Source organism: Haematobia irritans, chromosome 4 (genome assembly GCF_050003625.1).
Source record: "Haematobia irritans isolate KBUSLIRL chromosome 4, ASM5000362v1, whole genome shotgun sequence".
Classification (NCBI taxonomy): domain Eukaryota; kingdom Metazoa; phylum Arthropoda; class Insecta; order Diptera; family Muscidae; genus Haematobia; species Haematobia irritans.
Genome location: NC_134400.1, coordinates 106,310,868 through 106,328,857, shown reverse-complemented (window position 1 = coordinate 106,328,857; position 17,990 = coordinate 106,310,868). Strand labels below are relative to the sequence as shown.

Below are 17,990 nucleotides of genomic sequence, written 5' to 3'. Positions count from 1 at the left end.
CCCTCAGATTTGGCTTATGGAGCCTCTAACAGAAGCATATTTCATCCGATTCGGCTGAAATTTGGTATATGGCGTTGGTATATGGTCTCTAACAACCATTAAAAAATTGGTCCATATCGGTCCATAATTATATATAGCCCCCATATAAACCGATCCCCAGATTTGGCTTGTGGAGCCTCTAAGAGAAGCAAATTTCATCCGATCCGGCTGAAATTTGGTGCATGATGTTGGTATATGGTCTGTAACAACCATGCAAAAATTGGTCCACATCGGTTCATAATTATGTATAGCCCCCATATAAACCGATCCCCAGATTTGGCTTGCGAAGTCTCCAAGAGAAGCAAATTTCATCCAATCCGGTTGTAATTTGGAACATGGTGTTAGTATATATATATGATCATTAACAACCGTGCCAGAATTGGTCCATATCGGTCCATAATTATATATAGCCCCCATATAAAACGTTCTCCAGATTTGACCTCCGGAGCCTCTTGGAGGAGCAAAATTCATCCAATCCGGTTCAAATTAGGAACATGGTGTTAGTATATGGTCGCTAACAACCATACCAAAATTGGTCCAATCACACAAAAATTGGTCCATATCGGTTCATAATCATGGTTGCCACTAGAGCCAAAAATAATCTACCAAAATTTTTTTTCTATAGAAAATTTTGTCAAAATTTTATTTCTAGAGAAAATTTTGTTAAAATTTTATTCGGTTCATAATAAAATTTTCATCATTGTCAAAATTATATTTCTATAGAAAAAAATTGTATTTCTATAGAAAATTTTGTTCAAATTTTATTCGGTTCATAACCATGGTAGCCACTCGAGCCAAAAATAATCTACCAAGATTTTATTTCTATAGAAAATTTTGTCAAAAGTTTATTTCTATAGAAAATTTTGTTAAAATTTTCTTTCTGTAGAAATTTTTGTCAAAATTTTCTTTCTATAGAAAATTTTGTCAAAATTTTTATTTCTATAGAAAATTTTGTGAAAATTTTATGTCTATAGAAAATTTTGTTAAAATTTTATTTCTGTAGAAAATTTTGTCAAAATTTTATGTCTACTTTGTCAAACTGAATTATATACGTATTGGATCGATCTTTTTTGATGTAATATATACCACGTATGGACTTGCATACAATTTAGAAGATGGTGTTAGGAGGTTTTAAGATACCTTGCCATCGGCAAGCGTTACCGCAACTTAAGTAATTCGATTCTGGATGGCAGTGTTTAGAAGAAGTTTCTACGCAATCCATGATGGAGGGTACATAAGCTTCGGCCTGGCCGAACTTACGGCCGTACATACTTGTTCAAGTTCAATTAGTATAAAATACAGGAAAAATATTCAGTTAGGCTTTCGCTTTTCCAAATCCGAATTGCCGGGCCTCACGCTTGACACCTGCCATCAGATTTTGTACAGCCACCTTGTCCACCTTCTTCGCCGCAGAAAGCCAGTTTGCCTTGAACTGCTGCTCGTCCTTAGCAGTTTTTTTTTGGTATTCTTTGGGTTCCGCTTGACAATAGCCCAGTATTTCTCAATTGGGCGGAGCTCTGGCGTGTTGGGAGGGTTCTTGTCCTTGGGAACCACCTGCACGTTGTTGGCGGCGTACCACTCCATGGCCTTTTTACCGTAATGACAAGATGCCAAATCCGGCCAAAATAGTACGGAACAACCGTGTTTCTTCAGGAAAGGCAGCAGACGATTATTCAAACACTGTTTCACGTAAATTTCTTGGTTGACAGTCCCGGAAGCTATGAAAATGCTGCTTTTCAAGCCACAGGTACAGATGGCTTGCCAAACCAGATATTTCTTTGCGAACTTTGACAGTTTTATGTGCTTGAAAATATCTGCTACCTTTCCCCTTCCTTTTGCCGTATAAAACTCCTGTCCCGGAAGCTGCTTGTAGTCGGCTTTGACGTAGGTTTCGTCGTCCATTACCACGCAGTCAAACTTCGTCAGCATCGTCGTGTACAGCCTCCGGGATCGCGCTTTGGCCGTCGTATTTTGTTTATCATCGCGATTTGGAGTCACTACCTTCTTGTAAGTCGATAGTCCGGCTCGTTTTTTGGCTCGATGCACGGTTGTAGACGATACACCCAGCTTATTTGCGGCATTTCGGAGAGAGAGGTTAGGGTTTCGCTTGAAACTTCCGGCAACTCTCTTTGTCATCTCAGCGGCTTCTAGTTTTCGATTTCCCCCGATCCAGACTTCCTGGCTATCGATAAACGTTCCCCAAACACTTTAATTACATTTGTAACGGTTGATTTGGCAACTTTTAGCGATTTTGCCAGCTTTGCGTGCGAGTAGCTCGGATTTTCGCGATGCGCGAGCAAAATTTTGATACGCTGCTCTTCTTGCTTGGACGGAATTTTGACAACTGAAGAGTGAATTCCAAAATCAAAATAGGAGCAACATTCTATACACACACACACCTTCAAAATGAGGGGTGTTCAGGTTTTTTAAATGCAAAATTGAAATTTTGACCGTATCACCCTTTAGCACAAAACAATATTTATTTATAATATTTGTACTCATAATAAATTATGAATATTAATAACAAAAAAATAGTTTGGTAAGAACTTTCACAGAAAAATTTGTTTATTCAATCACTAAATTAATAGATCCAATTAGAATTTTATTGAAATTCCACCAATCACGAAAATAATAGAATCAATCAGAGAATTAATCAGAAACGAAAAATATTCTTGAGTTAACAATTTATTTGATTCTTCCGGTAATTTCAATTAATTTTTAAACGGGTTCAATTACAAATCGAATTGCTATTGTTCCCAAATGAATTTTCAATTAATTATAATTGAATTTTTCTTTAGTTTTTGAGTCAAAATTTTATAGCATAAAACTAATTATTTTGTTAAATAAAATTTCAAATTATTTTTTTAATTGGAAACATATTTTTTTTTGTTTAATTAAAATGTTAATTGTTATGGTATATTTAGAATTTAACTTCACAATATAGAAATTTGCAATAATCTTTATACCCTACACCTTAGGATGGGGGGTATATTAACTTTGTCATTCCATTTGTAACACATCTAAATATTGATCTAAGACCCCATAAAGTATATATATTCTGGGTCATGTCCATCCGTCCGTCTGTTGAAATCACGCTAACATCCGAACGAAACAAGCTATTGACTTGAAACTAGCCACAAGTAGTTATTATTGATGTAGGTTGGATGGTATTGCAAATGGACCATATGGGACGACTTTTACGTACAAAGTTTTTACATGGTTTTGGTATATGGTCTCTAACAACCATGCTAAAATTGGTCCACATCGGTCCATAATTATATATAGCCCCCATATTAACGGACCCTCAGATTTGGCTTGCAGAGCTTCTAAGACAAGCAAATTTCATCCGATCCGGTTTAAATTTGGAACATGGTGTTAGTATATGGTCTCTAACAACCGTGCCAGAATTGGTCCATATCAGTCCATAGATATATATAGCCCCCATATAAACCGTTCTCCAGATTTGAACTCCGGAGCCTCTTGGAGGAGCAAAATTTATCCGATCCGATTGAAATTTGGTACTTGGTGTAAGTATATGGTCTCTAACAACCAAGCCAAAATGTATCCATATCGGGCCATAATAGTATATAGCCCCCATATAAACCGATCCTCAGATTTGACCTCCGGAACCTCTTGGAGGAGCAAAATTTATTCGATACGTTTGAAATTTGGCACGTGGTTTTAGTATATGGTCTCTAACTTCCATGCAAAATTTGGTCCATATCGGTCCATAATCATATATAGCTCCCATATAAACAGATCCACTGATTTTGTTTTGGAGCCCCTTTCATCCGATTCAGTTGGAATTATTTATTTTGTGTAAGTACGTGACCGCTAACAACCATGCCAAAATTGGTCCATATCGGTCTATAGTTATATATAGCCCCCACAAAAACCGATCCCCAATCACACAAAAATTGGTCGATATCGGTTCATAATTGTCTCTCTAATTACCGCGCAAAATTATTTGTAGACTTCGGTTCATAATTATTTCATAATTATTTTTATTTAATATATACATCATATGGACTAACTTACAATTTAGAAGACGATGTCAAGAAGTTTTATGATACCTTGCCGTCGACAAGTTACCACAACCCAAGTAATTCGATTGTGGGTGACAGTCTTTAGTAGAATTTTCTATGCAATCCATGATGGAGGGTACATAAGATTCGGCCTGGCCGAACTTGCGACCCTATATACTCCCCCAGCAAAGAAGCGTCGCCAAAAAAGTAATGAAAATGTTCTTTTTGGATCCGGAAGTGGTGCAAAATTGACGCAGAAGCGATGAATTTAACATGGGCTTGTCATAAGACGGAAGTCCTCCATTTCAACAGCCGTTGCACTGAATTTGCATCACTTCTTTAGGTGTGATCCGAATTTAATGTTTTGGATGTTAATTAAAAAAATCTGTGATATTTTGTCAAATAAATAATTTTATAATTTTTATAATTGTTTATAATTTTTAATGGATTCTAACGCTTGTCGGAAACGTTTGACCTCAAATATTTTCAAAAATGCACAATTTTTTCAGATTGGATTTCGACAAAATTTAAATGAGTTGTACCATTTTATGAATTCTTACTCTGTTTTTAACCGATTTCAAACAAAAAAGTTAAATTTACCCATTAAAAGTATGAAAAAACCAAGTTGTAAAAAATTGAAGTAAAAGAACTTCCAGGGTACTTAAAAAAAAGAACAACATTGGGAGTGTATCTTCTGGAAGTGCTTTTAAAGTTGTGCCTTTGGAAGAACTTCCAAATTTTTTTTCTAGGTTGTTAATATGTATACTGATCATCTGAAAAATATTTTTTAATTGCAGTAAGATTTTATTTGGGAGAAAATGTCTTAATTGACTTTATTCCTTAATTTTACTATAAAGTTAATTGTATCAGTTAATTACTTAATAGATTACGTTTTTAGCTTCAATTAAATTTTTTAAATGGAAATAGTTTGGTTATATTATATATATTTTATATTTTTATATTATATTTTTTATACCCTAAACCACATAGATCGGCCAAAAAATGTGCCTACCAGAAATATTCATTTTAGGCCCCATAAAATATATACCGATCGACTTAGAATCACCTCCTGAGTCGATCTAGCGCTTGGTGTCCGTCCGTCCGTCTGTGCATGTATTTGTTGTTCACAGGATTCCGGTCGCAATTATTAATCGATTTTAATGCAATTTGGTACAGGGAGTTTTTTGGGCACAAGGACGAACGCTATTGAATTTGGAAGAAATCGGATCAAATTTAGATATAGCTCCCATATATATGTATCGCCCGATTTCGACAAATGGGGTCACGTTGCGCGTTTTTTCAAACGGATCGTCACCAAATTTGCCAAAAGGTAATCTTTTCCATCGCCCTCCAAATCGGTTCAGATTTAGATATAGCTCTCATATATATGTATCGCCCGATTTTCCCAAATTTGGCCACAAAACCTTTATTTATCAAACGATCTTACTCAAAGTTGGCTAAATATAATCTTCTATAGCACTAACTATATGTGCAAAAAATCATCGAAATCGGTTCAGATTTGGCTATAGCTCCCATATATATGTACCGCCCGATTTTTCTAAATTTGGCTATAAAACCCTTATTTATCAACCGATCTTACCCAAATTTGGCTAAATGTAGTCTTCTATAGCCCTAACTATATATGCAAAAAATCGTCGAAATCGGTTCAGATTTAGATATAGCTCCCATATATATGTATAGCCCGATTTTCCCAAATTTGGCCATAGAACCCTTATTTATTAACCGATCTTACTAAAAGTTGACTAGATCCAGTCCTCTATAGTACTAACTATATGTGCAAAATTTCATCGAAATCGGTTCAAATTTAGATATAGCTCCCATATATGTATCGCCCGATTTTGAAAAATTCGCCCTTATAACCTTATGTTTGACCATACAGGCCTCATTTCGTAACTGATCTTACTCAAATCTTGCACAAGGTAACCTTTTGTGGTATTAATCAAACCTGCAAAATATTATGCAAATTGGTTCAGATGTAGATATAGCTTCCATATATATGCATGTATTTGTTGTTCACAGGATTCCGGTCGCAATTATTAATCGATTTTAATGCAATTTGGTACAGGGAGTTTTTTTGGCACAAGGACGAACGCTATTGAATTTGGAAGAAATCGGATCAAATTTAGATATAGCTCCCATATATATGTATCGCCCGATTTCGACAAATGGGGTCACGTTGCGCGTTTTTTCAAACGGATCGTCACCAAATTTGCCAAAAGGTAATCTTTTCCATCGCCCTCCAAATCGGTTCAGATTTAGATATAGCTCTCATATATATGTATCGCCCGATTTTCCTAAATTTGGCCACAAAACCTTTATTTATCAAACGATCTTACTCAAAGTTGGCTAAATATAATCTTCTATAGCACTAACTATATGTGCAAAAAATCATCGAAATCGGTTCAGATTTGGCTATAGCTCCCATATATATGTACCGCCCGATTTTTCTAAATTTGGCTATAAAACCCTTATTTATCAACCGATCTTACCCAAATTTGGCTAAATGTAGTCTTCTATAGCCCTAACTATATATGCAAAAAATCGTCGAAATCGGTTCAGATTTAGATATAGCTCCCATATATATGTATAGCCCGATTTTCCCAAATTTGGCCATAGAACCCTTATTTATTAACCGATCTTACTAAAAGTTGACTAGATCCAGTCCTCTATAGTACTAACTATATGTGCAAAATTTCATCGAAATCGGTTCAAATTTAGATATAGCTCCCATATATGTATCGCCCGATTTTGAAAAATTCGCCCTTATAGCCTTATGTTTGACCATACAGGCCTCATTTCGTAACTGATCTTACTCAAATCTTGCACAAGGTAACCTTTTGTGGTATTAATCAAACCTGCAAAATATTATGCAAATTGGTTCAGATGTAGATATAGCTTCCATATATATGCATCGCTCGATTTTCCCAAATTTGGCCAAAGTAATCTTATTTATTAACCAATGTTACTCAAATTTAAAATTTTGATGTACTAGCCGATCGTACTTATACGTACTTGTAGCTCTTACATAAGAATGTTGCTCGATTTTTACAAATTTGTATTTATTACCCACACTAATTTAACGATTTTCTCTTTTTTAATAATGGGCTCAATATTAGTTGCATACTAGCTCCGTAGGCGCAATATATACACAGTCAGTGTTGCTAGAAGTAGGGGAAATTCCCTATATGTAGGGTTTTTCTAATATTTAGCGTCTTTAGCGTAGGGCCACAATGTAGGACATTTTCACTCAACACAATTTGTAATAATTTTTACATTTTGGTGGCTCTAGAGGAGAAAATTAGAAGCCGGCAAGGCTTGATCTTTAACAATGTGTGGTAAACTTTATTCCTGTAGAGAATTTTGTCAATATTTTATTTCTATAGAACATTTTGTCAAAATTGTACTTCTATAGAAACTTTTTTCAAAATATTATTTCTACAAAAAAAATTTCTCAAAATTTTATTCCTGTGGAATTTTTTCTCAAAATTTTATTTCTATAGAATTTATTGTCAAAATTTTATTTCTATAGAAAAATTTCTCACAAAAATTTGTTTATAGAAACTTTGTCCACAATTTTATTTTTATAGAGATTTAACAAAAAAGATTACTAATTTGGGTAAAATTCTACCAACTGTGGCAACCGTGGTGGTAATACAAATTTATATTCTAAGTTATATACGTTGCATATTCATGTTTTAAGATAATAAAGTACTTAGAACCATTTTTGTTTTGTAAAATTTTTTAAATTTAACGAAAAATATAGTAGGGAAAATTGTTTGGGAATGCATGGGAAAGTAGGGAACTTTTTTTGTCCTTGTAGGGTAAACCGAACATTTTCCCTGGCAACATTGACTATGAGCTATAGTCAGATTGACACAAAGCACCCATAGACATGTACCCCTTAATTTTCTTAAATATGCAACTGCGGTTTATCTCCCAGACCTATATGTTACCCCACAAATGCATATGATTACTAATTCTGTAATGGTGGTTTAGGGTATGATATAGTCGGCCCCGCCCGACTTTCTACTTTACTTACTTGTTTTTATATTATATTTTATTCTGCATTTTATATTCAGATTCAATCAAATCAAATAATTTCGGCTTTTGATTTAAATTCATTAATTTTATTACACTATAAGTTTTGTAATTCAAATAGTTCCGATTAAAAATTCATTGGATCAATTAATTTTTCTATTAAAATCAAAAAATATTTTTTTTGTACAGCAATAATTATCTCTTAGTTTTTATAACAATGAATTGATAATTTTGTTTTTTGCACTAAAACTATAAAATAGACATTTCAAACGAAATTTCATTCATTCAGTCGGCTTCAGTCGGTTAACTGGTTTTGGACCAAAATAATAAACAATAGCGAAAACCGGATTTCGAATATTGTTTAGCGGGTTTTCCAATTCACAAAAAAATCTGTATTGCAATAAAATTTCTATAGATCCCGAAATGTACGAAGGTACTGAAAAATTGAAATATCTAACACGTTTTTTTTTTCTAATTACGTTTTCACTACGAGTAATTAGCTCAAAAGCAATATTCTTTGAATGCATTTTTCTTTACACAAAATTGAAATTGAATTAGCAGAAAAAAGTTTTAATCTATAACGAAATTAATTTAATTAATTAATTATTTTTATACCCTCCACCATAGGAGGGTCGAAATATTGCTCTAAGACCCCATAAAGTATATATATTCTGGGTCGCGGTGAAATTCTGAGTCGATCTGAGCATGTCCGTCCGTCCGTCCGCCTGTTGAAATCACGCTAACTTCCGAACGAAACAAGCTATCGACTTGAAACATGGCACAAGTAGTTGTTATTGATGTAGGTCGGATGGTATTGCAAATGGGCCATATCGGTCCACTTTTACGTATAGCCCCCATATAAACGGACCCCCTAATTTGGCTTGTGATTGCTCTAAGACAAGCAAATTTCATCCGATCCGGCTGAAATTTGGTACATGGTGTTAGTATATGGTCTCTAACAACCATGCAGAAATTGGTCCACTTCGGTCCATAATTATATATAGCCCCCATATAAACCGATCCCCCGATTTGGCTTGCGGAGCGTCTAAGAGAGGCAAATTTTATCCGATCCGGCTGAAATTTGGTACATGGTGTAAGTATATGGTCTCTAACAAACACGCAAGAATTGGTCCATATCGGTCCATAATTATATATAGCTCCCATATAAACCGTTCCTCAGATTTGATCTCCGGAGCCTCTTGGAGGAGCAAAATTCATCCGATCCGGTTGAAATTTGCAACGTGGTGTTAGTATAAGGCCGCTAATAACCATACCAAAATTGGTCCATATCGGTTCATAATCATAGTTGCCACTCGAGCCAAAAACAATCTACCAAAATTTTATTTTTATAGAAAACGTTGTCAAAATGTTATTTCTATAGAAAATTTTGTCAAAATTTTATTTTTATAGAAAATTTTGTCAAAATTTTATTTCTATAGAAAATTTTGACAAAATTTTATTTCTATAGAAAATTTTGTCAAAATTTTATTTCTATAGAAAATTTTTTCCAAATTTTATTTCTGTAGAAAATTTTGTCAAAATTTTACTTCTATAGAAAATGTTGTCAAAACTTTACTTCTATAGAAACTTTAAACTTAATTATATACGTATTTAATCGGCCCTTTTGTAGTTTAATATATACCACGAATGGATTATGTGGTATATAGTACGTTGTTAGGAAGTTTTATGATACCTTGCCATCGGCTTCAGTAGACGTTTCTACGCAATTCATGGTGGAGGGTACATAAGCTTCGGCCTGGCCGAACTTACGGCCGTATATACTTGTTTAATTTCAATTTCTTCAATCACGAAAATGATAATATCAATCACAGAATTATGGAAAATGTACTAGATTAAAAAATTAATTGATATTGGCCGCACACCTTAAATAAATTTTTAATTCAGACAATCAATTATCAATTGCATTGCTGTTTTACAAGAGCTTATACTTTCTTATGAATTTTCCGATTAAATTTATAGTTGGATTTTTCTATCGAATTATATTATTTTCGATTATTTCGAATAAATTTCAATTAATTTTTTCTGTATAGGAATATTTTTTTTTTAAATTAAAAAAAGTGGGATAATTAATATTTTAATTAAAAATTAAAAACAAAAATAAAAATAAAAAGTAAACCTATCACATTGAAAGTACACAGACAAATAGCACTAAAAATTTTTCGATGAAAATTATAATTGAGTTAAAAACATATTCAATTAAAATTTAAATTTCTTTAATTAATTTTTCCAATTAAAACAAAAATCAAAAGCCGAAATTAATTGGACCATTTAATTTGTTATTGCATGAATTAATTTATTAATTGATATTTTTAACTGATACTAGCATTTTTTGTAATTGAAACAATTTCATTTAAAAATTAATTGGATTTTATAACAATATTTTTTGCACGTTTTTACATTGAAACTATAAAAAATACACGTATCGAAGTAAATTTCATTGAATTTTGTGTGTTTCGGTTTCAGCCGGTTAAAACAACAACGGTTTTTAAAAAACTTTAATTTTCGTATAAACTGAAAACGGTTAACATTTATTTATACACCCCAATACCATTGGCTGTGGGAAATACGAGCAATTAAATATGGTTGGCCATGAGGCCACCGTGTTATATCCGGATGTTTAATGAATCTCGTTTCTTTCGTTTTTTTTTTCTGTGGTATTTTCTTTGCCTTCTTCCTGCTTTCTCCACTAGGTATTTATCAAAGGCTGTTCTTTGACTCATCGTATGGATTAACGACGGAGGCTGTTGCCAATAACGTGTTGCCACTACTGATACCGCACACCATCAATCCGCATTTGAATTTTGAGCAGTATTGCTTTCTACTCGAGGTATGTATATACATGTTTGTGTGTGAATGTGTTAATTTAGTTAAATTCCTGTGTATGTATATTAATGAGTATGCAACAACATCCTTAAAGTGCAACGATATGATAGTTCATCATGTTACCAGCGTAAATAGGACAAGGTGTACTTCTACTCACTTAAAGGCTATTCCATTATGGCTAATAATTAAATCGTCGAACATTGGAATATACTCGTACGTCAAAGATATATGGGCAAATGGATATGATTATGAGCCTACAAGTAATTAAGGGCATTTAATGGAACATAAGGGGTTATTAAGAAATGGCTCATGCCTACAGTTTGTTTGTTTTTTTTTTTTTTTTGTGCTCACGAGGTGCAGCACACGGCAAAGTGGTTCCATATCGCTTATTCTGCAACTTTTGAATATTTATTTTTATACCCTCCACCATAGGATCGAACATCGAAATATTGCTCTAAGACACCATAAAGTATATATATTCTGGGTCGTGGTGAAATTCTGAGTCGATCTGAGCATGTCCGTCCGTCCGTCCGTCTGTTGAAATCACGCTAACTTCCGAACGAAGCTATCGACTTGAAACTTGGCACAAGTAGTTGTTATTGATGTAGGTCGGATGGTATTGCAAATGGGCCATATCGGATCACTTTTATGTATAGCCCCTGTATAAACGGACCCCCCAGATTTGACTTGCGGATCCTCTAAGAGAAGCATATTTCACCCAATCCGGCTGAAATTTGGCACATTGGGTTACATGGTACAACCATGCAAAAATTGGTCCACATCAGTCCATAATTATATATAGCCCCCATATAAACCGATCCCCAGACTTTGTTTGCGGAGCCTCAAAGAGAGCCAAATTTCATTCGATCCAGCTGAAATTTTGTACATGATGTTGGTATATGGTCTCTAACAACCATGCAAAAATTGGTCCACATCGGTCCATAATTATATATAGCCCCCATATAAACCGATCCCCAGACTTTGCTTGCGTAGCCTCAAAGAGCCACACTGTGGAACAGGGTATTATAAGTTAGTGCATATGTTAGCAACACCCAGAAGGAGACGAGATAGACACATGGTGTCTTTGGCAAAAATGCTCAGGGTGGGCTCCTGAGTCGATATAACCATGTCAGTCTGTCCGTGAACACATTTTTGTAATCAAAGTCTAGGTCGCAGTTTTAGTCCAATGAACTTCAAATTTGGCACAAGTAAGTGCTTTGGGTCAGAATAGAACCCTATTGATTTTGGTAGAAATCGGTTCAGATTTAGATATAGCTCCCATATATATATTTCGCCCGATATGGACTTATATGGCCCTAGAAGCCAGAGTTTTACCCTAATTTGCTTAAGAAGAACAATTATTACTATAGTCAAGTGTGCCAAATTTTATTGAAATTGGTTCAGATTTAGATATAGCTCCCATATATATCGTTCGCCCGATTTACACTAATATGACCACAGAGGGCAATTTTTTTCTCCGATTTAGTTGAAATTTTGCATAGGGAGTAGAATTTACATTGTTGCTATGTGTACCAAATTTGGTTGAAATCGGTTAAGATTTAGATATAGCTCCCAATATATGTTTTTCTGATTTCGACAAAAAGGTCAAAATACCAACATTTTCCTTGTTAAATCGCTACTGCTTAGTTTAAAAGTTGTAAAAATGACTCTAATTTTCCTAAACTTCTAATACATATATATCGAGCGATAAATCATAAATAAACTTTTGCGGAGTTTCCTTAAAATTGCTTCAGATTTAAATGCTTCCCATACTTTTTATACCCTTCACCACTACTGTGGTACAGGGTATAATAAGTTTGTGCATTTGTATGTAACGCCAAGAAGGAAAAGTCTGAGACCCATCGTTTAGTATACCGATCGTCTTATAATTAAATTCTGGGTCGATTTAGCGATGTCTGTCTGTCTGTCTATCTGTCTGTCTATCTGTCCGTCTGTCTGTCTGTTGATGTATTTTTGTGTGCAAAGTACAGCTCGCAGTTTTAGTCCGATTGTCCTAAAATTTGGTATAGGGTCCTGTTTCGGCTCAAAGACGATCCCTATTGATTTTGGAAAAAATCGGTTCAGATTTAGATATAGCTACCATATATATTTTTCACCGATCTGGTCATAATTGGCGTGTATATCAACCGATCTTCCTCAAATTCCGTACATCCGAATATTTTATGAGTTTCGAAAAACTTGCAAAATATCAGCCAAATCGGTTCAGATTTAGATATAGCTCCCATATATAGCTTTCGCCCGATTTACACTCAAATGACCACAGAGGCCAATTTTTTGCTCTGATTTAGTTGAAATTTTACACAGGGAGTAGAATTAGCATTGTAGCTATGCGTGCCAAATTTGTTTGAAATCGGTTCAGATTAAGATATAGCTCCCATATATAGCTTTCGCCCGATTTACACTCAAATGACCACAGAGGCCAATTTTTTGCTCCGATTTAGTTGAGATTTTGCACAGGGAGTAGAATTAGCATTGTTGCTATGCGTGTCAAATTTGGTTGAAATCGGTTCAGATTTAGATATAGCTCCCATATATAGCTTTCGCCCGATTTACACTCATATGACCACAGAGGCCAATTTTTAACTCCGATTTAGTTGAAATTTTTCACAGGTAGTAGAATTAGCATTGTTGCTATGCGTGCCAAATTTGGTGGAAATCGGCTCAGATTTAGATATAGCTCCCATATATATGTTTTTCTGATTTCGACAAAAATGGTCAAAATACCAACATTTTCCTTGTAAAATCGCCACTGCTTAGTCGAAAAGTTGTAAAAATGACTCTAATTTTCCTAAACTTCTAATACATATATATCGAGCGATAAATCATAAATAAACTTTTTTTAAGTTTCCTTAAAATTGCTTCAGATTTAAACGTTTCCCATATTGTTTTAATAACATTGTGTTCCACCCTAGTGCATTAGCCGACTTAAATTTTGAGTCTATAGATTTTGTAGAAGTCTATGAAATTCTTCCAGATCGAGTGGTATTTATATGTATGTATTTGGGACAAACCTTTATATATAGCCCCCAACACATTTGACGGATGTGATATGGTATCGAAAATTTAGATCTACAAAGTGGTGCAGGGTATAATATAGTCGGCTCCGCCCGACTTTAGACTTTCCTTACTTGTTTTCCTAAACTTCTAATACATATATATCGAGCGATAAATCATAAATAAACTTTTGCGAAGTTTCGTTAAAATTGCTTCATATACCCTGTTCTACAGGGTATAAATATGGGAACACTGTGGAACAGGGTATTATAAGTTAGTGCATATGTTTGTAAAACCCAGAAGGAGACGAGATAGACACATGGTGTCTTTGGCAAAAATGCTCAGGGTGGGCTCCTGAGTCGATATAGCCATGTTCGTCTGTCCGTGAACACATTTTTGTAATCAAAGTCTAGGTCGCAGTTTTAGTCCGATCGACTTCAAATTTGGCACAAGTATGTGTTTTGGCTCTGAATAAAACCCTATTTATTTTGGAAGAAATCGGTTCAGATTTAGATATAGCTCCCATATATAGTTCGCCCGATATGGACTTATATGGCTCCAGAAGCCAGAGTTTTACCCTAATTTGCTTAAAATTTTGTATAAAAATTTATGCATTTAATACTAGCGACGCCATCTATGTGTCAGACTGGGGACTTATCAGCCAACGTGTTATAGCCTCTAACGACCATAGTTTCTACTACTCTTGTAGCCCCATATCAGTTTGGTTTGCTCGCAACCCATAGAGGAAGTCGATCGTTCTTTCCCTAAATCATTTTATTTGACATTGACTCTGTAAGTCTATAGAGATAGCGGGGGAAAAACGTCCGTAACGATGTTATCCCTGCCGCGTGCACCTTCCGTAGCCAACACATCTGCCTCCTCATTAACCCTTATTCCTTAATGTCCAGGTACCCATCACAGAGTAATGTTGGCAGCTCTCTACGACAGCAGCTGATTACCTACGACGTTGTGTTTGCATTATCCAAGGCCTTTATTCCTGCCTGACGGTCGATGAAGAAGCTGATATCTCTTCTGAATATCAGCCTCATCAACAGGAGCTGCACATCATGCTGCATGCATTGTCCATTTGGTTTGTCTCCCTGATTCCTAACTCTTCGTAGTAAATACCACTACCCGTGCCCTCCTCCATTTTCGATCCATCCGTATAAATGTTCAGATCTCCAAAATATGTGCGCTTTTCTTCCCAATCGCCTATACTTGGGATAATCAATCTCAGCCTGTCCTTATATACATGCCGAGTCGCCGTATAGTCTGTCGTTAAGTGTTGTTCCACTGAAGCAATAAGTTCCGTGTGCCGGCAGACCGCGTTTCCAAGGGAGTCCAAGCGCTTCAGACTCATGAGTATCACTTCAGCTGCCTTCCTGATATGCAGATCAAGCGGGTAACTTCGTATTAAAACCCTAGAGCTGCAGTGACCGTTGTTCTCACTGCACCAGTCAGATAAATAAGAGCCGTTCTGTTTATTCTATTGAATTTCTGTATATGATTCCGATGGTTCGTAATGGTCCAAGTACTTGGCCGGGTATTACAAATAGTACCGATAGCCTCCACATAGATTGATCTCCAGATTTGATTTCTTAATTAACAACACAAAAGTTGCTACTATCGGTTCATATTTATGCATAGCCCCCATATAGTCCGATACGAAGATTTATCTTCGTAAATGTCCTGAAGAATTAGTTTTCATCCGATCCACCTGAAATCCCGAACATTATTCCGATTTGTGACCGCTTACTTGATATTAACCCATAAGTCAAAAACGTGGCCAATTTTTGAAGTTTATTTACATATAATGTGCATCCACTTTTCACTTCACCAGAAATTCTTCTGATGTGGTTTATAAAAATCCTTTGGTTACAGTAGCCTCGCAATAAATTTAAATTTTCTGAATTTTAAAGCACAGTAAAGACAAATAAAATAATGGAATTCTTCAAAAATTATTTTTTTTCCTCCAAGAGGCTGCGCAAGCCAAATCTGGGGATTGGTTTATATGGGAGTATAACGGGTGATACGGTCAAAATTTGGTCAATATAAACTTGACGTATTTCTTTCAATTTTGCATTTAAAGAACCTGAACACCCCTTATTTTGAAGGTGTGTGTGTAGAATGTTGCTTCTATTTTGATTTTGGAATTCACTCTTCAGTTGTCAAAATTCCGTCCAAGCAAGAAGAGCAGCGTATCAAAATTTTGCTCGCGCATCGCGAAAATCCGAGCTACTCGCACGCAAAGCTGGCAAAATCGCTAAAAGTTGCCAAATCAACCGATACAAATGTAATTAAAGTGTTTGGGGAACGTTTATCGATAGCCAGGAAGTCTGGATCGGGGGAAATCGAAAACTAGAAGCCGCTGAGATGACAAAGAGAGTTGCCGGAAGTTTCAAGCGAAACCCTAACCTCTCTCTCCGAAATGCCGCAAATAAGCTGGGTGTATCGTCTACAACCGTGCATCGAGCCAAAAAACGAGCCGGACTATCGACTTACAAGAAGGTAGTGACTCCAAATCGCGATGATAAACAAAATACGACGGCCAAAGCGCGATCCCGGAGGCTGTACACGACGATGCTGACGAAGTTTGACTGCGTGGTAATGGACGACGAAACCTACGTCAAAGCCGACTACAAGCAGCTTCCGGGACAGGAGTTTTATACGGCAAAAGGAAGGGGAAACGTAGCAGACATAAAACTGTCAAAGTTCGCAAAGAAATATCTGGTTTGGCAAGCCATTTGTACCTGTGGCTTGAAAAGCAGCATTTTCATAGCTTCCGGGACTGTCAATCAAGAAATTTACGTGAAAGAGTGTTTGAATAAACGTCTGCTGCCTTTCGTGAAGAAACACGGTTGTTCCGTACTGTTTTGGCCCGATTTGGCATCTTGCCATTACGGTAAAAAGGCCATGGAGTGGTACGCCGCCAATAACGTGCAGGTGGTTCCCAAGGACAAGAACCCTCCCAACACGCCAGAGCTCCGCCCAATTGAGAAATACTGGGCTATTGTCAAGCGGAACCTAAAGAAGACCAAAAAACTGCTAAGGACGTGCAGCAGTTCAAGGCAAACTGGCTTTCTGCGGCGAAGAAGGTGGACAAGGTGGCTGTACAAAATCTGATGGCAGGTGTCAAGCGTGAGGCCCGGCAATTCGGATTTGGAAAAGTGAAAGCCTAACTGAATATGTTTCCTGAATTTTATACTAATTGAACTTGAAAAAGAAATTTAATTTGATTTTTTAAATACACGATTTCACCGATTTACACGTGTTTTCCCTTGACCAAATTTTGACCGTATCACCCTTTATATAATTATGTACCGATATGGACTAATTTTTGCATGGTTTTTAGAAACCATATACTAACACCACGTAACAAATTTCAACCGGATCGGATGAAATTTGCTTCTCCAAGTATATCCGCAAACCGAATCTGTCAGTCGGTTCATATGGGGCCTGTACATAAAAGTGGACCGATATATGTAGCCCCTTTGTAATACCTTCCGACCTACATCAATAACAACTACTTGTGCCAATTTTCAAGTCGATAGCTTGTTTTGTTCGGATGTGTAATTTCTACAGACGAACGGACAGCCGGATGGGCAGACATGAATAGATCGTCTCAGAATCGCACCACAAACCAGAATATATATGCTTTAAGGAGTTTCAGAAAACATTTCGATGTCTTACAAACGGAATGACAAAGTAAGTGTACCCCCCATCCTATGGTGGATGTTATAAATATTATCGCATCTGAGGATTTGAACAACCTAATAGATATTGCCTCTGCATCCTCATCGTGGAACTTCACTCTTCCGAAAATGAGAGTTTGTATAAATAGTCATGATGAACAGCGTTACCGTTGTGCCACTTTAGTGGCAAATTTGCCACTTTTCTTGGGCGGTGCCACTTTTGCGCCACTTTTTGTTTGTGCCACTAAATGTGATACTTTTTACGATTTTGTGCCACTTTTCCAATAATTCGTGCCACTTTTTCAAAATTTTAAAT

At 35.8% G+C, this 17,990-nt stretch overlaps 1 protein-coding gene across 1 annotated transcript in view; it reads left to right on the top strand.

Annotated features, from left to right (window-relative positions):
* bma (SCY1-like protein bma) overlaps window positions 1-17,990 on the top strand; it is a 327,192-nt gene that overhangs the window by 181,711 nt on the left and 127,491 nt on the right. Inside the window, exon 14 of the mRNA XM_075306514.1 lies at window positions 10,835-10,971. Coding sequence (XP_075162629.1) covers window positions 10,835-10,971 — 137 coding nt within the window. The remainder of the gene's footprint in view (window positions 1-10,834; window positions 10,972-17,990) is intronic.